The 25,583-nt window shown below is 41.0% G+C and overlaps 1 protein-coding gene across 4 annotated transcripts in view; it reads left to right on the top strand.

Annotated features, from left to right (window-relative positions):
* rab22a (RAB22A, member RAS oncogene family) overlaps positions 1 to 25,583 on the top strand; it is a 205,055-nt gene that overhangs the window by 90,753 nt on the left and 88,719 nt on the right. For 3 of the 4 annotated variants that reach the window (XR_009654511.1, XR_009654510.1, XM_060919073.1), the window contains one exon: positions 23,620 to 23,726. The exons of the other annotated variant lie outside the window; for it this stretch is intronic. Coding sequence is in view for 1 of the 3 variants with exons in the window: in XM_060919073.1 (XP_060775056.1) it covers positions 23,620 to 23,726 (107 nt within the window). In the remaining 2 variants the exon portion in view is untranslated. The remainder of the gene's footprint in view (positions 1 to 23,619; positions 23,727 to 25,583) is intronic. 4 annotated transcript variants of the gene reach the window in all.

The raw sequence follows: 25,583 nt of genomic DNA, 5'->3' as shown, positions 1-25,583 counted from the left end.
TTTTTTTTTTAATTTTTTTTTTAAAGGCTGTAATTCCCTAACCAGTAAATGGTTTTGTTTAAACCTCTGGAATTAAAGCTGAAAGTCTACACTTCCAGCCCTGTGATGACCTGGCGACTTGCCCAGGGTGTACCCTGCCTTTCGCCCATAGTCAGCTGGGATAGGCTCCAGCTTGCCTGCGACCCTGTAGAAGGATAAAGTGGCTACAGATAATGAGATGAGAATGAGATGAGATGAGTCTACACTTCCTTCATATCTTGATGGCTTCATTTAAAATCCAGTGTGGTTGTGTACTCTGTGTGTGTGTGTGTGTGTGTGTGTGTGTGTGTGTGTTATATATACACAGTGGTGCTTGAAAGTTTGTGAACCCTTTAGAATTTTCTATATTTCTGCATAAATATGACCTAAAACATCATATTTTCACACAAGTCCTAAAAGTAGATAAAGAGAACCCAGTTAAACAAATGAGACAAAAATATGATACTTGGTCATTTATATATTGAGGAAAATGATCCAATATTACATATCTGTGAGTGGCAAAAGTATGTGAACCTTTGCTTTCGGTATCTGGTGTGACCCCCTTGTGCAGCAATAACTACAATTAAACATTTCCGGTAACTGTTGATCGGTCCTGCACACCGGCTTGGAGGAATTTTAGCCCATTCCTCTGTAAAGAACAGCTTCAACTCTGGGATGTTGGTGGGTTTCCTCACATGAACTGCTTGCTTCAGGTCCTTCCGCAACATTTCGATTGGATTAAGGTCAGGACTTTGACTTGGTCATTCCAAAACATTAACTTTATTCTTCTTTAACCATTCTTTGGTAGAACGACTTGTGTGCTTAGGGTTGTTTTCTTGCTGCATGACCCACCTTCTCTTGAGATTCAGTTCATGGACAGATGTCCTGACATTTTCCTTTAGAATTCACTGGTATAATTCAGAATTCATTGTTCCATCAATGATGGCAATTCATCCTGGCCCAGATGCAGCAAAACAGGCCCAAACCATGATACTACCACCACCATGTTTCACAGATGGGATAAGGTTTTTATGCTGCAATGCAGTGTTTTCCTTTCTCCAAACATAATGCTTCTCATTTAAACTAAAAAGTTCTATGTTGGTCTCATCCAGCCACAAAATATTTTTCCAATAGCCTTCTGGCTTGTCCACGTGATCTTTAGCAAACCGCAGACGAGCAGCAATGTTCTTTTTGGAGAGCAGTGGCTTTCTCCCTGCAACCCTGCCATGCACACCATTGTTGTTCAGTGTTCTCCTGATGGTGGACTCATGAACATTAGCCAATGTGAGCGAGGCCTTCAGTTGCTTAGAAGTTACCCTGGGGTCCTTTGTGACCTCGCTGACTATTACACACGTTGCTCTTGGAGTGATCTTTGTTGGTCGACCACTCCTGGGGAGGCTAACAGTGGTTTTGAACTTCCTCCATTTGTACACAATCTGTCTGACTGTGAATTGGTGGAGTCCCAATTCTTTAGAGATGGTTTTGTAACCTTTTCCAGCCTGATGAGCATCAACAACGCTTTTTCTGAGGTCCTCATAAATCTCCTTTGTTCGTGCCATGATACACTTCCACAAACATTTGTTGTGAAGATCAGACTTTGATAGATCCCTGTTCTTTAAATAAAACACGATGCCCACTCACACCTGATTGTCATCCCATTGATTGAAAACACCTGACTCTAATTTCACCTTCAAATTAACTGATAATCCTAGAGGTTCACATACTTTTGCCACTCACAGATATGTAATATTGGATCATTTCCCTCAATAAATAAATGACCAAGTGTAATATTTTTGTTTCATTTGTTAAGCTGGGTTCTCCTTATCTACTTTTTGGACTTGCATGAAAGTCTGATGATCTTTTCGGTCATATTTATGTAGAAGTATAGAAAATTCTAAAGGGTTCACAAACTTTTAAGTACCCCCATATATTATCTCTCTCTCTCTCTCACACACACACACACACACACACACACACACACACACACACACATACATATATGTGTGTGTATAAAATAGAGTGTGATTTTTTTTTTTAAATATATATACAACCCCAATTCCAAAAAAGTTGGGACGCTGTGTAAACTGTTAATAAAAACAGAATGTGACAATTTGCAAATCTTGGAAACCCTGTATTTACCTGAAAAAAGGAAAGACAAAAAAATCAAATGTTGAAACTGAGAAATTTTGTTGTTTTTTGAAAAATATGTGCTCAGATTGAATTTGATGTCAGCAACATGTTTCAGAAATGTTGGGACAGGTGCATGTTTACCACTGTGTTGCATCACCTCTACTTTTAACAACACTGTAAACGTTTCGGAACTGAGGAGACCAATTGCTGTCGTTTTAAAAGAGAAATGTTGTCCCATTCTTGCCTGATATACAATTTCAGTTGCTCAACAGTTCGGGGTCTCCTTTGTTATATTTTGCACTTCATAATGCACCAAATGTTGTAAATGGGAGACAGGTCTGGACTGCAGGCAGGCCAGTTTAGCACCCGGACTCTTTTATGACGAAGCCATGCAGTTTTAATATGTGCAGAAAGCAGTTTGGCGTTGTCTTGCTGAAAGAAGGAAGGCCTTCTCTGAAAAAGATTTTGTCTGGATGGCAGCATATTGCTCTGAAACATGGTCATATCATTCAGCATTAATGATGCCTTCCCAGATGCACTGTGGTGAAATACATTCTGCCCCTGAGACATAACGTTTTCCCCCGTGACTGTCACCTTTAAAAGCACACTAACACGACGCAGCACTCACCTCATTAACATTGTTTCATCATTGCACTCACACAACACGCAACACCTGCGAACGCTGATTGGGAGAGTGGCCACGCGTGGTTGACGAAGTGCTTGCTTTAAATGTCACTATGCTGCATCCATAGCTGAGAGTGAGTGTAGCACAGCAGAGCAGTGCAGAGCTCAGTTTGGTTCCTGTGCGAGCAAAAGCGTGAAGGTGCGATTCTGGAGTAGAAGCTAAACCGAGTAGGAATACTTGTACATTGTTGCCGATGACGGAATTTGCGACGGAGATTGCAAGCCGACCCAAGCAAGATTTCCGTGACGGAGGAACATCGCAAGCCACAGGTGAGAGTGACTAACAGCTACTTCAAGCCCGATGCGGTAAGCGGATGGCTAAGGTCTGTTGAAGCTTCGGATCCAGGACAGTCCAGTTTACACAGCCAGCTCCAGAACTGTGAGTTAAACCGTTAATCCACACGCACCTTGCTGCTTGTTTACCAAGTGCTACAACTCACTGGAACTACAAACGCTCTCTCCCTCTACACACGCTAACATTCACAAACATACAAGCCCAAACACTCACACACACACACACATGAACCCTGGGTTTACACGACATTTTTGTTTATTTTTCGTGCCCTTTTCGCTGTATTGGGAGCATAAGTGTGTTGAACATTGAGTTTGAACTTTGAAAACCATGCAAACATTGAAAGAGACTGAAATATCCTATTTTTGTTTGAGAGTGCTACGTGCCCGGCTTGTTATGGAGTACTATTGATGCCATTATTTTTTGTGAATAAGTAAAACAATACATGCACGCCTGGAAATTTGGTTTTGTTATAGATTTATGATTTGCTGTCGGTGGAGAAAATTTGAGTAAACAGAATATGCACGTTTGAAACCTACTTTTTGTTATTGTTTTATTATTGCTGGCAGTGGTTACTTTTAGTTAAGTGGCAGGATTTTGGGCCTGCCTGGCGCCTGAACTAAACTTACACTTAAACCTTGGGTAGCGCCGTTACAGTACAAGCTACCCATGTCATGTGCACTAATGCACCCTCATACCATCACAGATGCTGGCTTTTGAACTGTGCACTGATAACAAGCTGGATGGTCCCTCTCCACTTTAGTCTGGAGGACGTGGTGTCCATGATTTCTCAAAAGAATTTGTACTTTTGATTCATCAGACCTCGGGACAATTTTCCACTTCGCCTCAGTCCATGGTGAAAGGGCTTGGGCCCAGAAAAATGGCGGTGTTTCTGGATATTGTTTATATTTGGTTTTAACTTGCATTTGTGGCTGCAGTAATGAACTGTTTTCACAGACTATGGCTTTCTGAAGTGTTCCTGAGCCCATACAGTGATTTCCACTACAGATACATGTCTGCTTTTAATGCAGTGTCATCTGAGGGCCTGAAGATCACAGGCATCCAATGTCAATTTTCGACCTTGTCTCTTGCATACAGAGACTTCTTCAGATTCTCTGAATCTTTTAATGATATTATGTACCGTAGATGATGTGATCCACAAATTCTTTGCAATTTTACATTGAGGAACGTTATTCTTAAATTGTTGCACTGTTTGCCCACGCAGTCTTTCACAGAGCGGTGAACCCCTCCCCATCTTTACTTCTGAGAGACTCTGTCTCTCTGGGATGCTCTTTTTATACCCAATCATCTTACTAACCTGTTGCCAATTAACCAAATAATTTTTTTTAGCATTACACAACTTTTTCAGTCTTTTGTTGCCCCTGTCCCAACTTTTCTGAAATGTCTTACGGACATCAAATTCAAAATGAGCATATATTTTTCAAAGAACAACAAAATTTCTCAGACATTTGATATGTTGTCTTCGTACTATTTTCAATGAAATGTAGGGTTTCCATGTTTTGCAAATCTTCACATTCTGTTTTTATTTGTTTTATAGTGTCCCAACTAAAAAAACACCCCGTTTATAATATACTTTTATAACCCCTTTTTAAACAGGTGCTAGTCACCCAGCACAGTACAGGCTCCTTAGTTACACTAAATGACAATAAATAATGGCGCAACAGGATCCTGAATTCTCAGCGGTGGAATGATGAGCTGGCTGAGATTCATGATACCATAAATTTACAAGTACAATAGAGATATAATAAATCTAAAGAATGATAAACTTAATAGCACGGTGCCTCCACTGTGAAAATACTGCACTTACCTTTGAAGCTGGCGTATTTCCTCAGAATTTAAAATAAACAGTAGTGTATGAGTGCATTAAACCAGTGGTGAATGCAAAGCTCATAGCCTATCTGGAGTGTGTAAATGTCAACACATTCAAATATTGTTTAAAAAAAATGAGCAGCCAATACACCCAAGATATCATTAAATAATAATGATTGATATTTATTAATAATCAATAATAATAATAGCAATAGGAAATATTATTGATATAACAAAGGCTTCCCTGAGAAGCGAGGAATGAATTGACTGAAGTTAGTAGAACAAAAAAACAAAAAAAAACTTGCAAGAGAGAGGAGTGTAAACAGTTTTCACTCAAAGCATTAAATGGAGTCTCTCGCTCTAGATTACATAGACAAGTAAGGTTAACAAGACAAGTAGGCAAAAACAAACACCTTAAAATTTTGCTAATAAATGGCTGCAGCCCTACAGATATCAAACCTTATTAAATCGTCATTATGTGGATTAAGACAAACATAGATTTAACCAAAATGCTCATCAAATCCACACGAGCTACATAAACAGTAGAGGGGGGGAAATAAATAAATAAAATAAAAGTATCAAATCAACAAACAAGAGCGCTGTTGGGGCCCATTGGTGCACTAGTTCACAACTCCCTGCAGTCCCGAGAGGCGGTACCCTTGGCTGGTCTCCTAGCCAGGTGTGAGTCTCAGCAGCAGCTCTCTGGTGGGGCCAGCTCTGGAGAAACGAGAGGAGTCCTTGGGGGAGCGACAATCCTCAGTGGTGATGTAGAGCTAACAGCAGTCAGCTAAGCACCAGTGGTGTAGCAGTAACTTGTGCCAGCTAGCCAGCTAACCCCAGTAGCGAACAGCAGGACAACCAAGTTAACCTTATCACTTCAAAACGCAGGAAAAAAAGGGGGGGGGACAAACAGCAAGGAGTCCCTTAGAATGATCACCGACTTACACAGGTTGAAGTTACAAGCTATAAAGTCTCCCCAAATCAGTACTGACACACTGCAGAAAATGGGATCCTCTCTCTTCCAGGGCTTGACATGGACTCTCGTGAGCGTCTCTCGTGAGGTGATAGAATGTTGAGAGGGCTCGCGATTTCGCGGGCATTTATGATGTACAAAATATCATTGGTTGATAACAAAATTCAAATAAAAATACAAAGAACAAATAAATATCTGAATTTACAGTACGTCATAACACATCAGAGCAGTAAAAATATTCTAAACCACAAGGCATTATGGTAAATAGAGTTAATTAACATAGAAAATAGGTCAGTCCAATATAGAATATAAAATACAGTATTATTTTAGAGGACCTTATATATACAACCCCAATTCCAAAAAAGTTGGGACGGTGTGTAAACTGTAAATAAAAACATAATGCGATAATTTGCAAATCATGGAAACCCTATATTTCATTGAAAATACAAAGACAACACATCAAATGTTGAAACCGAGAAATGTTATTCTTTTTTGAAAAATACAACCCCGATTCCAAAAATGTTGGGACAAAGTACAAATTGTAAATAAAAATGGAATGCAATGATGTGGAAGTTTCAAAATTCCATATTTTATTCAGAATAGAACATAGATGACATATCAAATGTTTAAACTGAGAAAATGTATCATTTAAAGAGAAAAATTAGGTGATTTTAAATTTCATGACAACAACACATCTCAAAAAAGTTGGGACAAGGCCATGTTTACCACTGTGAGACATCCCCTTTTCTCTTTACAACAGTCTGTAAATGTCTGGGGACTGAGGAGACAAGTTGCTCAAGTTTAGGGATAGGAATGTTAACCCATTCTTGTCTAATGTAGGATTCTAGTTGCTCAACTGTCTTAGGTCTTTTTTGTCTTTTCTTCCGTTTTATGATGCGCCAAATGTTTTCTATGGGTGAAAGATCTGGACTGCAGGCTGGCCAGTTCAGTACACGGACCCTTCTTCTATGCAGCCATGATGCTGTAATTGATGCAATATGTGGTTTGGCATTGCCATGTTGGAAAATGCAAGGTCTTCCCTGAAAGAGACGTCATCTGGATGGGAGCATATGTTGCTCTAGAACCTGGCTATACCTTTCAGCATTGATGGTGTCTTTCCAGATGTGTAAGCTGCCCATGCCACACGCACTAATGCAACCCCATACCATCAGAGATGCAGGCTTCTGAACTGAGCGCTGATAACTTGGGTCGTCCTCCTCTTTAGTCCGAATGACACGGCGTCCCTGATTTCCATAAAGAACTTCAAATTTTGATTCGTCTGACCACAGAACAGTTTTCCACTTTGCCACAGTCCATTTTAAATGAGCCTTGGCCCAGAGAAGACGTCTGCGCTTCTGGATCATGTTTAGATACGGCTTCTTCTTTGAACTATAGAGTTTTAGCTGGCAACGGCGGATGGCACGGTGAATTGTGTTCACAGATAATGTTCTCTGGAAATATTCCTGAGCCCATTTTGTGATTTCCAATACAGAAGCATGCCTGTATGTGATGCAGTGCCGTCTAAGGGCCCGAAGATCACGGGCACCCAGTATGGTTTTCCGGCCTTGACCCTTACGCACAGAGATTCTTCCAGATTCTCTGAATCTTTTGATGATATTATGCACTGTAGATGATGATATATTCAAACTCTTTGCAATTTTACACTGTCGAACTCCTTTCTGATATTGCTCCACTATTTGTCGGCGCAGAATTAGGGGGATTGGTGATCCTCTTCCCATCTCTACTTTTGAGAGCCGCTGCCACTCCAAGATGCTCTCTTTATACCCAGTAATGTTAATGGCCAATTGACCTAATGAGTTGCAATTTGGTCCTCCAGCTGTTCCTTTTTTGTACCTCTAACTTTTCCAGCCTCTTATTGCCCCGTCCCAACTTTTTTGAGATGTGTTGCTGTCATGAAATTTCAAATGAGCCAATATTTGGCATGAAATTTCAAAATGTCTCACTTTCGACATTTGATATGTTGCCTATGTTCTATTGTGAATACAATATCAGTTTTTGAAATTTGTAAATTATTGCATTCCATTTTTATTTACAATTTGTACTTTGTCTCAACTTTTTTGGAATCGGGGTTGTATATGCTCATTTTGAATTTGATGTCAGCAACACGTTTCAGAAAAGTTGGGATAGGGGCATGTTTACCACTGTGTTGCATCACCTCTAATTTTAACAACACTCTGTACACGTTTGGGAACTGAGGAGACCAATTGCTGTAGTTTTGAAAGAGAAATGTTGTCCCATTCTTGCCTGTTATACAATTTCAGTTGCTCGACAGTTCGGGGTCTCCTTTGTCATATTTTGTGCTTCATAATGCGCCAAATGTTTTAAATGGGAGACAAGTCTGGACTGCAGGCAGGCCAGTTTAGCATCTGGACTCTTTTACTACAGCGTTATGCAGTTTTAATATGTGCAGAAAGTGGTTTGGTATTGCCTTACTGAAAGAAGGAAGGCCTTCCCTGAAAAAGATTTTGTCTGGATGGCAGCATATTGCTCTGAAACGTGTCTACCGTATATCATTCAGCATTAATGATGCCTTCCCAGATGTAAAAGCTACCCATGTCATGTGCACTAATGCACCCTCATACCATCACAGATGCTGGCTTTTGAACTGTGTGCTGATAACAAGCTGGATGGTCCCTCTCCTCTTTAGCCTGGAGGACGTGGTGTCCATGAGTTCTAAAAAGAATTTCTACTTTTGATTCATCAAACCTCAGGACAATTTTCCACTCTCCCTCAGTCCATTGTAAGAGAGCTCGGGCCCAGAGAAGGTGACGGTGTTTCTGGATATTGTTTATATCTGGTTTTAACTTGCATTTGTGGATGCAGTAATGAACTGTTTTCACAGACAATGGTTTTCTGAAGTGTTCCTGAGCCCATACAGTGATTTCCACTACAGACACTTGTCAAGTCAAGTCAAGTCAAGTTTATTTGTATAGCGCTTTTAACAATAAACATTGTCGCAAAGCAGCTTTACAGAATTTGAACGACTTAAAACATGAGCTAATTTTATCCCTAATCTATCCCCAGTGAGCAAGCTTGTGGTGACGGTGGCAAGGAAAAACTCCCTCAGACGACATGAGGAAGAAACCTCGAGAGGAACCAGACTCAAAAGGGAACCCATCCTCATTTGGGCAACAACAGACAGCCTGACTATAATATTAACAGTTTTAACATGAGGACAGTTTCGTTGATGTTATAACTCTTCATTGATGGAAACTTAAGTGCAAAACTGTTCATGATAACTGCAGTCCTAAAGTTAGCAAGACAACTGTAGTCCTCAGCCATAAAAGCATTACTGTAAGAGTCCAGAGCATCCTCCAGGTATAACCCTCAACTGTCCTCATGGGGCCGTCCTTCACAGGTGCGGTGCGATAAAACTCCGACCAGACACAGGGCACCAGGATGTTATCAAGCAGGTCCGAGGGGCAGAAGAGGCCAGCATCTCAATCCCAGGACTAACTCAGAGGGACAGATTGGGGGGGCGAAGAGAGAGAGAAGGAAAACACATGTTGTTAGGTATGCCCTAAAAATGACAAGTATTAAATCTGTGTGGTAGGCTCGCAGAGACGAGAGTCTTTACATCAGGCATAACACACAACAATGGCATGTTAATATGGTAAAAAATATGTCATGACCTGCTCTGGCTGGATGCTTGATTGGGTGATGGGAGCACACTCCTCAGCAATGATGAGATGCAGATGGGACCCTTAGGGCTGGCCAAGACAATTCAGTTACATTTCACTAGGACTGGGACATGCGACAGAAAGTCTGACGGCCAATTCCCTGCAGGCTACGATAGCCAGTCGAGGTCTCCACCCTCTCCACCAAAAGATTTCCTGTTGACTCCATGTAACTCAGAGGGACAGATTTGGGGTGGGGGGGAGGGAAAGAAAACACAGGTTGTTAAGGCCCGGTCCCACTGCACTTACGGATGCAAAGAGGATGTAAAACGTAAAAAAATCTTTGCCATCCGTTGGAAAACGCTATGCATCCGTTGTGTACTCATTGCATACGTGCTTCATACGCTCTATCCATCGAGAATCCGCCCACTGTGATTTCATCCGTGCAAAAAGTTTTGAGCTGCACAAAACTTTTAGAACGGATGAACTTTCCGCTGTGTACGATGTAAATCCGCGACATATACGAGCAACAAACGTTCTATGTCCGTTATCATCCGTTAAACGTCTGCTGTATCCTCTCTGCATCCTCTGGGCATCCTCGCAACTCACATCCGCTGCAGCTGAAAACGGAAAGAGGGAGGAAAGATAAGGTACATGAAACGTCTATTAATCGTTAGTAGCACAGAAATAGAAAGGATGTAAGCGTATGCATCTCATATATAAAGTATTCAAAACGGACAAAGCGTTTATATCTGGGATGTATCTCATATATTTAGGATGTCTGGAGTATGTCTAGAGTATGTAGAAGGACACCTAGCGGACAATCGATATTTTGTATAAAAAGGGGGAGAAAATCATCTAGTAGTAGAGATGTATCGATGTAGCCGCCAGCACGTCTTTCCGCTTTATGCTGACAGCGTGCGTGCTGCATCCCTTTATATCCGCGGAGCAGACGCAATTCATACCCCCCGCATGCGCAGTGAACGGTCTGCATCCGATATACATCCGCGCAACATCCCCTTTGTTTCCGTTAGGCGTACGTGATGCATCCCCTTCATCCGCTATGCATCCGCTCTTTCTGCTATGCGTCCGCTTCTCAGTTATCACCGGTAACCCCTTCGGAGCTGTCATCCACTTCCATCCGCTTTCATCCGCTAGGCTTCCTATGAACATGCGTTTAACATCCCCGCTATATACTACCCACGTCTGTTCTTTTCCGTTCTGTTTTCGCAAATTTTCGCCAATTTTGTCCATTTCTGGAGCGGATGAAAACGGGTAGAGCCACCCCCGAAATTTTGCTCGTCCGCTGTGTCCTTTTTGCATACGTTTTGTGTCCATCGGCCAGTGGGACCGGGCCTTTAGGTATGCCCAATGTCACCTGAATAAGTAGGAGCAGTATGCATATTGCACCGAGTACAAGCAGGGACTCTGGCAACTAACTATGACAGCATAACTAAAAGGAGAGAGCCAGAAGGTAACACAGGCATGAGGGAGCCCCGGGACATAAAGCAGCCAGCCACTATACCGTCAACAAACTCGAGTGAGCAAGCGAGTGGGGACTGACAGCATCCATACATCCCAGTTTACCAAAACACTCTATGTCTGAGGACCCTCCAGATCTACACCTTTACCTCATAAACACCATTAACAAAAGGCTTGACTAAACAGATATGTTTTCTGCTTAGACTTAAATGCTGAGACTGTGTCTGATTCCCAAACATTACTTGGAAAGCTGTTCCATAACAGTGGGGCTTTGTAAGAAAAGGCTCTGCCCCCTGATGTAGCCTTCACTATACGAGGTACCAGCAGATAGCCTGCACCTTTTGATCTAAGTAGGCGTGGCGGGTCATAGAGGAGCAGAAGTTCACTCAGGTACTGTGGTGCGAGACCATTTAGTGCTTTAAAGGTCAATAGTAGTATTTTATAATCAATACGAAATTTGATTGGGAGCCAATGCAGTGTGGATAAGACAGGCGTGATGTGGTCATATTTTCTAGTTCTAGTAAGGACTCTTGCTGCTGCATTTTGAACTAACTGGAGCTTGTTTATGCACTTATTGGAACATCCAGACAGTAAGGCATTACAATAATCCAACCTGGAGGTAACGAAAGCATGGACTAGTTTTTCTGCATCATGCAATGACATTAAATTTCTTATCTTTGCAATATTTCTGAGATGAAAGAAAGCTATCCGGGTGATGTTATCAATGTGAGTTTCGAATGAAAGACTGGGGTCAATAATCACTCCGAGGTCTTTTACTGCTGCACGTGAAGAAACAGAAATGCCATCCAGAGTCACTGTGTAATCAGAAAACTTACTTCTAGCTGTATGTGGTCCTAGTACAAGTACTTCAGTCTTGTCAGAGTTAAGCAGAAGGAAATTAATAAGCATCCATTGTCTAATGTCCTTAACACATTCCTCAATTCTATTAAGCTGGTGTCTCTCATCAGGTTTTGCAGAGACATACAACTGTGTGTCATCAGCATAACAGTGGAATCTAATACAATGTTTATGAATAATATCACCCAGAGGTAACATATATAGAGAAAAAAGCAGTGGACCCAAGACAGAACCTTGTGGAACACCAAACTTTACCTCAGTATGTCTAGAAAAATCACCATTTACATCAACATACCGATAGCGGTCAGTTAAATAAGACCTGAGCCAGGAGAGGGCTGTTCCCATAACTCCCACAACGTTTTCTAGTCTATCCAGAAGAATGGAATGATCAATGGTATCAAATGCTGCACTAAGGTCAAGCAACACAAGTAGCGAGACACAGCCCTGATCAGACGCCAACAGTAGGTCGTTTACGACTTTAACCAGTGCTGTCTCTGTGCTATGATGAGGTCTAAATCCTGACTGATACATTTCATGGATGTTATTCCTATGTAAATATGAGCATAACTGCTGTGCCACAGCTTTTTCAAGGATCTTGGAGATAAAGGGGAGGTTTGATATTGGCCGATAATTGGACAGCTGACAGGGATCAAGGTCAGGTTTTTTTAATCAGGGGTTTGATAACTGCTAGTTTAAAGGATTTGGGTACATAGCCAATCGTAAGAGAAGAATTTATTATTTTTAGAAGCGGTTCAATTACTCCAGGCATTATCTGTTTGAATAGATGTGTCGGTAAGGGATCTAGTACGCAAGTTGAGGCTTTTGAGGTAGAGATTAATGAAAGTAATTCAGTTTCTTTAAGGGGAGTAAAACATTCTAACTGATGATCTGATACAGTTATATTGTTAACTACAAGGTCACTTTCATTGTCTGACCTTAAATTAGTAGTTTGAATTTTTTGTCGGATATACTCAATTTTGTCATTAAAAAAAAATCATGAAGTCGTTGCTACTACATACTGCAGGTGTGCATGTGTCGATAGTGGACTTATTCCTGGTTAATTTTGCTACAGTATTAAATAGGAATCTAGGATTATTTTTGTTATCTTCTATTAGGGAGGAGAAATATGTTGATCTCGCAGCACTAAGAGCTTTTCTATATTTCAGGAAGCTCTCCTTCCAAGCTAATTTGAACACTACCAATTTTGTTTGACTCCATTTACGTTCCAATTTTCGAGTGGTCTGTTTTAATGTGCGAGTGTCATCATTATACCAGGGTGCTAATTTTTTGTCTCTGACCATTTTCCTTTTTAGAGGAGCTACATTATCTAAAGTATGGCGGAATGTTGACTCTAAGCATTCAGTTGCCTGATCAAGTTCTGCAGGGGCTGACAGTGACCCAATCAAAGTTGACAACTCTGGGAGATCATTTATAAAGCTCTGTGTAGTAGTTGACGTGAAAGTATGTTTAATACAGTAGCGTGGTGAGGTGCATATATTATTACTCAGACATAGTTTGAATGAGATGAGATGATCTGAGATAACTTCAGACTGTGGAAGTATGACTATATTGTCTACGTTTAATCTGAATGTTAATATTAGATCAAGGGTGTGACCACCATTATGGGTCGGTCCTATGACATTCTGCTTAATCCCGACTGAATCTAAGATGGACACAAACGCTGTTTTTAAAGGGTCTTCTGGGTTATCAAAGTGAATATTAAAATCTCCGACAACTAAAGCTTTGTCTAAGGAAATAACCAGATCTGAGATAAAATATGCAAATTCAGAAAGAAACTCAGAATATGGCCCCGGGGGCCTGTAAATAATAAGCAATGGAATTAACTGGGTAGACTTATTTTTCGAGGCTACATACATTATAGGAGTATGAAGAACTTCAAATGTATTAAATTTATAACCAGGTTTTTGTGTTACACCTAGATAATCGTTATAAATAACCGCAACGCCTCCTCCTCTGCCAGTTAGACGAGGCTGGTGTATATAACTGTACCCAGGAGGACTCGCTTCATTTAATGCTATATATTCATTTGGCTTAATCCATGTTTCAGTTAAACAAAGCACATTAAACTCCTGATCAGTAATGAGTTCATTAACCATTAGCACTTTAGATGTAAGAGATCTAATATTTAATAGCCCCACCTTTAGATCAAAGGTGCTGGCAGCAGCTGTACAGTCAGTATGATCTAATTTTATATTGATTAGGTTACTGGAACAAACTCTCTGAAAATTTCTACCTTTTTGTTGAACTCGGGGAACAGACACAGTCTTGATGTAGTGGACCCTGAGTGATGACTCTGTGCAGCTAGCAGACAGTCGGTTTAGCCTGTTCGTCTGCTCCCTGGCCTTGGCTCTGGATTGTCAGAAATTAACTAGACCTGTTCTGAGACTATGACCTATGCTGCAGGAAATGAGAGCAGCACCTTCCCGAGTGGGATGGATACCGTCCCGCCCTAACAGGCCAGCAGTGCCCTCAAAATTAGCCCAAATATCTATAAAGCCCACACTGTTTTCAGAGCACCACCTGCACAGCCAGCAGTTCAGCGACCATAACCTGCTGTAAGCTACATCGCCACGCCGCATTGGGATGGGGCCAGAGCATACTACAGCATCAGACATCGCCTTCGCTAATTTAAACACCTCTACAAAGTTACTCTTAGTAACCTCAGACTGACGAAGGCGTATATCATTAGCTCCTGCATGGATAACTATCTTTGAGAACCTGTGCTTGCCTAGGACCCTAAGATTACCTGCTATGTCCGGCACCCTGGCTCCCGGTATACACCTGACTAAAGCTACTGGTGCCCCTAAAGGCTGAGCTAATTTCACATGCCGTATGATAGAGTCACCTATAACCAGAGCTCTTTCAGGTTTCTCAGTGGGTGCATCACTAAGGAGAGCAAACCTGTTCGACACGTGACGCGGAGAGGAGTGGTGCTCCAGTGGGCGAGCCTCAGCGGTAGCTTTGGCTCTACGCTTATGCCGCCAAGCCGTCACCCATTCGCCCCGCTGTAAGGGCTCTAATGCCAGAGTTGGGGGATTACTAACTCCACCTAGGGCATCCAGACTTTCCCCTACAGAAGCTACACTGTTCTCACGCTCACTAACCTGCTCTCAAGCCTGGACACACGCTTCTAGCACTGTAATCTTCTCCGTCAGAGAGCTAACTAATCTGCACTTATCACAAATAAAGCTAATAAAGCTATCGCTAGCAACGGAGGAAGAATGACTAAACATCCTGCACTCAGCACACTGAACAGGCAGAAGGTGCGCCATGATGAAAAGATTCACGTCCCCTTAAACAAAGATCTGTTGATATTAAAGCAGATCCGATGTGGATGGCCTCCACTTGTCTGCTTTTAATTCAGTGTCGCCTGAGAGCCTGACGATTACAAACATCCAATGTCAGTTTTCAAGTTTGCCTCTTGCATACAGAGATTTCTCCAGATTCTGGAGAAATCTCTGTATGCAATGGTGCATTGCATACATATTCTGGAGAATATGGTACAGATATTATGTACCATAGATGATGTGATCCCCAAATTCTTTGCAATTTTACATTGAGGAACGTTATTCTTAAATTGTTGCACTGTTTGCCCATGCAGTCTTTCACAGAGCGGTGAACCCCTCCCCATCTTTACTTCTGAGAGACTCTGTCTCTCTGGAATGCTCTCTTTATACCCAATCATGTTACTGACCTGTGCCAATGAATCAAATTAGTTGTTTGTTTGTTTGTTTTTTTAGCATTACACAACTTTTTCAGTCTTTTGTTGCCCCTGTCCCAACTTTTCTGAAATGTATTACGGACATCAAATTCAAAATGAGCATATATTTTTCAAAAAACAACATTTCTGTTTCAACATTTGATATGTTGTCTTTGTACTATTTTCAATGAAATATAGGGTTTCCATGATTTTCAAATCTTCACATTCTGTTTTTATTTACGTTTTACCCAGTGTCCCAACTTTTTTGGAATTGGGGTTGTAGTTAGTCAGAAGTTTACATCCATCCAGCCATTATTATTAGAGCATAGTATGGTCTCTGAAATATTTTTTCTTATTGTAGCATCCTAAATAAGTATTACTGCTAGTCTTCTGGTTATTTCAGAGATACTGAAATAATGAAATGTATGAGGAGTCAACAAGTAGACCTTAGAGTCTAGGCTTGGTAATATGAGGATTATGGAGCAGATCAAGAATCTTACATGGGGTTGCTTTTTGGTTCTCACAGGTGCTTAACTTGACAGAAAAAATAAGACCAGTGCTAGATTTTAATTTTAAAAATTTTGTTCATGTAATCTATCACTTACTTTCAACTTGAATGAGTACTATTATCTAATAGGCTGCTTTCTACTTTTTGTCTTCGATACAATACATAGATTGGACCCCAGTAAAATTCCTACTGACAGCTTACCAAAACTACTGACAAGATAGGGGAGAGTGGGGTAAATTGAGCCATTTCTTACTAATGCTGTCTTCTCAGCAAGGAAAAATGTTATAGCACAAAAACAAAACCACCCACATATAGTCCAGGATGTGTGCTGTAAATAGAAATGACAAGTATGTATCTATGACAAACGATAATGAAAAAATGACTTATCAAAAAAAAGTGGTGTGATGGCTCAACTTCCCCCACCTTAAGGGTAAGTTGAGCCATCTAAGTGGGTAAATTGAGCCACCTGGGGGTAAAGTGACCAATGCAGCTTTTCTCGTGTAAAACTCGAGCTTTACTTAAAATAATAAATAAATAGATAATGCAAGGGTATTGTTCTAAATATTTTAATACAGTGCAGACACAAAAATAACAGTGTATGCAAAACCTTTTCTAACTTCTTTAACTTTTTTAAATTCTTTAACTTGACCTAACATTCTTTATTGAACAAGGCTTTGTTTTTCTTACTCAACAACTAATTATTCCACATTCCAACCTTCAACGCTACAAGGAAATATGAAGTGCTGTTGCCTCCGTGCAGTTCCTCCTGCCTTTTGAGGTTGAGGTAACTTCTTCAGCACATCACTTTGTGGAAAAAGTGCCACATCATTTTCCTTGAAAGCGAAAGTGGGTTTCTCATTGGCAGTGCTTCCCCGGATTCTTCTCAGAAACCTTGCAGTCACTTCATCATTCTCTAGTTTTTCCACCATGCCAATGTAATTGTAGCTTCTGCTTTTGGCTTCAAACTTAACAATAACAAAGTCGCCAACTAACAGATCTCTGGTGCTTGGTTCGCTTGTCTCATCCTCAGAGCTCTCATAATCGGACATGTCATCAAATGGGATGGGAACATCACTTTCCTCAGAGCCGCTGCTCACCATGATTTTCTTTTTTGTTTGTTTCTTCTTGAGCTTTTTGCTTCTGCCCTGCAGTTTATTTTTTCTTTCTTCATAAGCCCTTTCGATTGCCTGCTTCTCAGGTGTGTCGGTGAGGACTCTTGTCTTTACGCGCTTTCGCTTTGTCTTTGCCCTGGGATGTGGATTTCTGGGTAAGGGCAGGATTTCATCTGGAGACACATGCGCAGGGTGACTTGGACTCATATCTGTATCATCTGGTGATGCACATGCTGGGGTAGAGGTTGATGGAGCCAGGTCTGCAGACATGGAGGTTGAGGCAGTGGGTGTATCATCTGCTGTAGGGTTTGGCCTGTCTGACACCATTGAGGGCTCAAACTCTGCATCAGGAAAGATGTCTCTGTTATATGCTCTTATAGACCCTCCAGACTTGACCTCAGCAGCAGCTCGCTCCATCTCTTCAAGAGGTGTTGAGGCCCAGTTTGTCTTCCTTTTGTATGTTCTTGGCATGATGGCTATAATGTTTACAATATAAAGGTCATTTAAAGTCATAGAAATCGTACAAATGCCATTTTCAGACTTTTTAGGATTAAAATAACTAGTGGCTCAAGGTGGGGTAAGTTGAACCAGTGGCTCAATTTGACCCAAGGCAACTGGCTCACTTTACCCCACAGTCACCATTTTGGAAAAAACATCCTGTTCTGGCTAATCAGGCTAATCTTTAGCTAAATTATCACCATGATTTGATACACTAGCTAACCATCAACATGTATGATTTATGTTTTTAGACCTTGATAAATTTGCTTTTAGCAAAATACCCTTTATATCTGATGTGTAAAAAATTTACTTTGACAAACAAAAAATGTATTTTTGTGAAAAAAACATACTTACCACGCAAGCATGGACATCTCTCCTTCACATGGAACAGCAAATGAATGGTGATTGTAGAATTTCTGATCACATGACTCTAAAGGTGTACCAGTGCCTTAATACAGGGGGTGGGTCAACTTACCCACTGGCTCAATTTACCCCCCTCTCCCCTACTGCAAGACTACTGACAGGGCAAATTTGGGGTAAACAGGTCTGACTCCCTCAGATGACATGATGAAGAAACTTCAAGAGGAACCAGAGTCAAAAGGGAACCCATCCTCATTTGCCTGATAACAGACAACGTGATAACATTTTTAACAGTTTTAACATCTGTTTCATTGATGTTATAAACTGTTCACTGATGGAAACTTGAGTGCAAAACTATTCATAACAACTGCAGTCCTGAAGTTAGCAAGTCAACTGTAGTCCTCAGCCATAAAAGCATTACTGTAAGTGTCCAGAGGATCTTCCAAGTATGACTTTTAGCTGTCCATATGGGGCCATCCTCCACAGGAGTGATGTGATGAGACTCCAGCCAGACCTGGGGCATCAGGATGGATCACGCAGGTCCAAGGAGCAGAAGAGGTCAGCATCTCAATCTCAGGTTTGACCTGTAACTCAGAGGGACAGATTGCGGGGGGGAGGAAAAAAAGAGAGAGAGAAAACACAGGTTGTTAGGTATGCCCAATGTCACCTGATGAGTAGGAACAGTATACATTTTGCACTGAGTGCAAGCAGGGACTCTGGCAAAACAAACTGACCTCATAACTAAAAGGGAAGAGCCAGAAGGTAACACAGGCATGAGGGTACCCTGGGACATAAAACAGCCAGCCACTACACCGTCAACAAACTCGAGTGAGCAAGTGAGTGGGGGACTGACAGCATCCATACATCCCAGTTTACCAAAACACTCTATGTCTGAGGACCCTCCAGATCTACTCCTTTTACCTCATAACACTATTAACAAAAGGCTTGACAAAACAGATGTTTTCAGCCTAGACTTACACGCTGATACTGTGTCTGATTCCTGAACACTGCTTAGAAGGCTGTTCCATAACTGTGGGGCTTTGTAAGAAAAGGCTCTGCCCCCGATGTAGCCTTCACTATATGAAGTACCAGCAGATAGCCTGCACCTTTTGATCTAAGTCGACATGGTGGGTCATAAAGGACCAAAAGCTCAGGTACTGTGGCACGAGACCATTCAGTGCTTTTAAAGGTCAATAGTAGTATTTTATAAACAATACGAAATTTGATTGGGAGCCAATGCAGTGTGGATATGACAGGGGTGTTGTGGTCATATTTCATAGCTCTAGTAAGGACTCTTGCTGCTGCATTTTGAACTAACTGGAGCTTGTTTATGCACTTATTGGAACATCCAGACAGTAAGGCATTACAGTAATCCAACCTGGAGGGAACAAGCATGAGCTAGTTTTTCTGCATCGTTAAACATTAAATTTCTTATCTTAGTAATATTTCTGAGATGAAAGAAAGCTATCCAGGTAATGTTATTAATATGAGTTTCAAATGAAAGATGGGCCAATAATCACTCCGAGGTCTTTTACTGCTGCACGTGAAGAAACAGAAATGCCATCCAGAGTTACTGTGTAATCAGAAAATCTACTTCCAGCTGCATATGGTCCTAGTACAAGTACTTCTCTCTTGTCAGAATTAAGCAGAAGGAAGTTAATAAGCATTCAGTGTCTAATGTCCTTTACACATTCCTCAATTCTGTTAAGCTGGTGTTTTCTCATCTGGTTTTGTAGAAATATACAACTGTGTGTCACCAGCATAACAGTGGAAACTAATACCATGCTTACAAATAATATCATCCAGAGGTAACACACATAAAGAACAAAAGCAGTGGGACTAAGACAGAACCTTGTGGAACACCAAACTTTACCTCAGTATGTCTAGAAAAATCACCATTTATATCAACATACTGATGGCAATCAGTTAAATAAGAGCTGAGCCAGGAGAGGGCTGTTCCCTTAACTCCCACAACATTTTCTAGTGTCTCCAAAAGAATGGAATGATCACTGGTATCAAATGCTGCACTAAATTCACAGCAGAAGTGCTGTTAAACAGCTTTTTTTAGGATCTTGGAGATAAATGGGAGGTTTGATATTGGCCAATAATTGGACAGCTGACAGGGATCAAGGTCAGGTTTATTAGTAAAAAAAAAAAAAAAATGGTAATTACATGTTGACACCCCCCACACACACACACATGCGCGCAGACACCTCTATTTAATGTTGTAGCACAAAACAGAAGGGATCTATATGGTCCTAATTGATACTGTTAGAACCAGAAAAGGTTGGTAGTTTTATGAGCAACTTAGTTTTGGAGGTGAATCCTAACAAATTCCTGGCTGTTGCGCGCCACCTGCTCCTACTGCTCCAGCACTGAAAAGTGAAAGTGCCTATTGAGCCTTGTATAAAACTTCAGAACTCCTATCAGTTAAAAGGATAAAAGACTAAAGACAACTAATAAATTCACGCAACAGGCTAAACACAAGCTTGACTCTTAATGTGCGGTGAGCTCTTTAGGATGGCGCTTCTGACTTCTGTTTCCAGATTGTATGAACTGCTCCGCGTACCAGACATCACTCAAATCCGTGTATGTGAATCTGCATCCCAAATTTATCTTCTTCAAACTGTATGGAGCAGACACATCCTGTCGGCTTGAAGTTACCTCTCTTTGTCCATACAATCAAACCCATTAATTCTGGAAGTGTCCTGCCGACTTTGGGTTATAATGGATCAAACCCCCCCCCCCCCCCCTTATTTATTTATTTATTTTAATCTGCTACACTTGAACAGTCTTGAACTCTTAGGAGGCCTGCTTTGGTTTTATTTTTGTTGTGGAATAAAAAAAAAGTTAAAAACGTGCTACACTTTTCAAAGCAGATGAATGAACTTTCAAGCGTTTTGCCTATGACATCACTTCCTTTGAATTAACAGTAACTTACCATTCGCGTAATGGCGGACTCGAAGAGCCAAACTTTACTAACTAAATAGAACGTGTTCCCGATCTCGTATTAAAATACAACTTAGATAGTAGACTATTTAACATTTTATAAGGTATAACTTCCAGGGGTGTTGTCATTTTTGTAAGACTAGCACTTTAAAGCTGCTTAAACATTGTCTACAGTCAGGTGAGTTTTACATTTCCATGGACTAAGAGGCTGCCTTCCAAGAAAGAAGCCCCCGCTCCAGAATCGACACCTTCAAACTTGAATAAAGTTTGCGGCTGATCACATGATCACTAGAAAAAAATCTTTTGGAAGAAAGGTTTATAGTCAGATGAGACAAAGATTGAGTGAGTTGTTTGGCCACAATGACCAGAGATACGGAGGAACACTGTTCCAACTGTTAAGCATGGTGGTGGTAGCCTCATACTCTGAGGCTGTTTTCTGCACAAAGTGGAACTACCTCGAATTTCTTCAGCAGAACTTCAGATCATCAAAAAATAGGTCACAATTAGGTAGTCCAACAAGACAATGACCCCAAATACACATTGATGCTGGTTGCGGAATGGATGTAGGCTAAACAAATCCTGACTTAGCCCTATCGAAAATATGTGGATTGTGCTTAAAATTTAGGTTAGTGCCAGGAAACATGCAAATTTAATAGATCTCAACCAGTTCTTTCAAGAAAAGTAGTCAGATATCAAACTAGAATTCTGCCAGAAGCTTGTTGATGGCTACCAAACACATCTGGTCAAAGTGAAACTTGCAGAGGGACATTTAACCAAGTCTTAGGTGTACTGTATGGATATTTTTGACCCCTATATATACACTTGTGTCCATGTATCTGAATTTCTGATCTATATCTATCTGGCTGTCTATCTGTGTTTATCTATCCATACATACAGTACCAGTCAAAAGTTTGGAGACAACTTCTAATTCAGTGGTTTTTCTTTATTTTTATTGATTTAAAAAACATTTCATGCCTTAAAGTAGTGATGGACTGTCATTTCTCTTTACTTAGGTGAGCGGTTCTTGACACATGTATTACTACAGTTGTTGAATAGGCCCATTTGTTGTATTTTTGTTATTTGCTATTTACTGTTTGATGGTCTCAAACACATTAAGAAGGCAAGAAATTCCACTAATTAACTTTTGACACTAACTTTTTCCATATTATTTCAGTTTTGATGCCTTCACCATTGGCATACCTGCCAACCTGTACGCATCTTGCGTAGCCGCTACAAATTTTTACCTCATTGTACAACTGTACGTTTTCACATTAAAAAGTACGCATATCATCCGAACTCGCATTTCAGTCAGGTTCTGGCTGAAGTTGATACCGCTGATCTGTGAGAAAACTCAAAGCCAGAATGGAACGCTTTGCCCAATCCCCCCGCCCCTCTTCACCCCCTCCCCTTCCTCCTTCGTGTCTCTGACTTGAGTGCAGCGGTGCAGCCAGGTGGCTAGAGCGAGTCGGGGATTGAAACGTTGGTTAGAGATGTCGTTTTTATATTTGTAACAGAAACGGTTGTGTTTCACGTGTACTCGAGAGCTTCCTAGCTGTTATTTTGTGCATTTTACAACACCAACAGTACAGGCTAGTTCTTCATTTAACTTCGAAGCCGTCACTCGAGGTTGCATATTCGATGCGGTAACCAACGAAACCTGATTACAATTCCTTTCGCGCTCTCATTGGATCACTATGATAAGTACCACTTTATTAATGTGCTCAACAAAACGTAGCATGTTGTATATCTTAAGGGCAGTCGGTAACTTCTGTTAATGGTAGCCTAGAATGTTTGCAAATGATGTGAAGTCGAAAATTGGTCATCTCTCTTATGAAAAAACCTGCGTGGTATTGCAGTATCAAATGCTTTTTTATACAGTATTACTGCAGTAAATGCAATATTTCGAATGCAAATGCAATAGTTTGCACATGAAAAAGGCATACTACAAAATACTGCAGTGTACTGTATAATGCAATATTTTTACTGTATAATGCAATATACTTCCAACATGTTAAAAAATGCAAAAGTCTAAACCTATTGCATGGGAAATTTGTGCATACCATGTTTTGTGTTGAAAGTGCCTTTTTTACATACTGTAATTTAATGTGTTATTTATTTTGAAAGAGTGGCTCTGGTTTAATTGCATTTCATTTGCACATGTATTTAATGTTTGTTGTGCTTTTCAAAATGGAAGGAAGTTCCCAAGAGCCATCAATAACAGTTTCCCAAAGTCTATCAATAGGAATGTTTTACAAAACTGGACTATGTTCCCAAGATCAAGCAATAAAACTGGATTGAAAGTGTGTTTTTGGTCTGCTGGTTGTGGTCTGTGGGGGTGCATGCGCACCGGGTTGGGGTGAGGTTGACGTGGGGGGGGGGGGGGGGGGGTACTCATGAAATTGTAAAATTGTACTCATAAAATTTTTTCAAGGTTGGCAGGTATGCATTGGTCTATAGTGTAGAAAATGGTGAAAATCAGAAAAATCTATGAATGAGTAGGTGTGTCCAAATTTTTTACTGGTACTCTCTACTTACTAGTACTGTTTTGCGCCACCCCCCACCCCAGGAGTCCTTTCTAACTTTGAAGAATTGGGTAAAGGAGCTTCGTCAGCATGGACCGCCCAGCATAGTGATGGCCATTGCTGGCAACAAATGTGATCTCTCTGATGCCAGGTAAATTTCCTTGACCAATTGCTATTCTTCATTTGACTGTCAGTTTTAGTATAATGTGAAAGAGCAAAAACTCTCTCTTGCTTCACTGTAGTCTCTCACTGGACTGGTGTGTAGGTACTTTTCCCTAGCCCTGTTTATAGAGCCAAGGTAAACTGTGAACTCTAGCTAGCTAACTAAAATACAATGGTGCTTGAAAGTTTGTGAACCCTTAAGAATTTTCTGTATTTCTGCATAAATATGACTAGACTGGTACCAAAATTCAAAAAAGTGTTTATTTAAGGAGTTAAAGGCATTTTTGAGACAAAGTCGGCAAACAGTCTTATTTTGTCAATTTGGGTGTGCCGAATTCAAATCTGCAATATGCCGAGCTCTATCTGACCTCTGTTGACCTCTAGAGGTCATTGAACTTTGGGCCTGTAAACGTCTCAGCTGAACCCAGTTTCTCAGCTTTCTCAAAAATGCCTTTGGGTGTCACAATTCTGGATTTTGGTACCAGTTACAGTCTAGCTAGCTAACTAAATACAGTGGTGCTTGAAAGTTTGTGAACCCTTAAGAATTTTCTGTATTTCTGCATAAATATGACTAGACTGGTACCAAAATTCAAAAAAGTGCTTATTTAAGGAGTTAAAGGCATTTTTGAGACAAAGTCGGCAAACAGTCTTATTTTGTCAATTTGGGTGTGCCGAATTCAAATCTGCAATATGCCGAGCTCTATCTGACCTCTGTTGACCTCTAGAGGTCATTGAACTTTGGGCCTGTAAACGTCTCAGCTGAACCCAGTTTCTCAGCTTTCTAAGGGATGAAATGTACTAAAATGATTAATGAAGTTAGCAAATGGCCTTGTTTGTTAAATGTTTGGGTGCTGAATTCATTTTTCATTTGTAAAACGGCATATGACCTCTGATAACCTCAAGGTCATTAAACTTGGCCTATAGGCCTATGCATTTAACGGCATTTTTAAACTGACTTTACTCCCCCAAAAAGAATATGAACAGACAATTAAAGCCGCAAGCGGCCTCGACGGGCCCTCGCGCCAGCGGCCAAGGGGGGCGGGGGCATGCGTCCCCGCGAAATACCTTCCACAGCTTCTTCGGCAAGAGACATTACTCCCACAATGGCGACAAAGCACAGAATTGGACACATGGCAACAATAGGGTCTCGCACTGAACGGTGCTCGGGGGGCGCTATAGAGGCCCTGAGGCCCACCTGGATCTGGGCTTCTGGTTCTCAGTAGCGGTGGCAGTCTAAAAAAAAGGAGCCAAATTTCGTGCGTTGTCGACCATGGCAAGCGCCCCAATAAGGGTCTTGTAAAGAGTTTGCTTGCCAAGTTTGACAAATCAGAAGCTGCAATATCATTTCTGCCATAACCAGCACCCCCAGGGGCGAAAGTGCACAAATTTTGGCGTATATGTGAGGTGAGCTATGAAGAGTATGCGTATGAAGTTTGATGACAATTGAGTAAATAGAAGATGAGATATAGATTTTTGAAGAATAAATTTTTTGGTTTTTCCCATGTCAGTAGGTGGCGCTATGCTGTACATGAGCGATTATGAGTTGGAAAAATAAGTGTCTACAACAGCAACATACTATCACAAGGTAGTGGTGTGAAGGAAAAGCATGATGGAATAATTTACCAAAAACCCGTTTTGGAGCAATTGCGTCGGCCAAAAACAGCGACCCCCATGGACGAAAATTCCCAAAATGTGGTATACATGACATGGGAGGTAGTAAGAGGGTGGCCGAGAAGTTTGACCAAATTTGAGGAAAGACTGGATTGTTTGCCCCAAAATAGCGCCCCCAGTGGCGAAAGTGCACAAAATTTGGCGTATATGTCAGGTGAGCGATGAAGAGTTTGCC

Source organism: Neoarius graeffei, chromosome 4 (assembly GCF_027579695.1).
Source record: "Neoarius graeffei isolate fNeoGra1 chromosome 4, fNeoGra1.pri, whole genome shotgun sequence".
NCBI classification, from domain to species: domain Eukaryota; kingdom Metazoa; phylum Chordata; class Actinopteri; order Siluriformes; family Ariidae; genus Neoarius; species Neoarius graeffei.
This window is presented reverse-complemented; position numbering and strand designations above follow the sequence as displayed.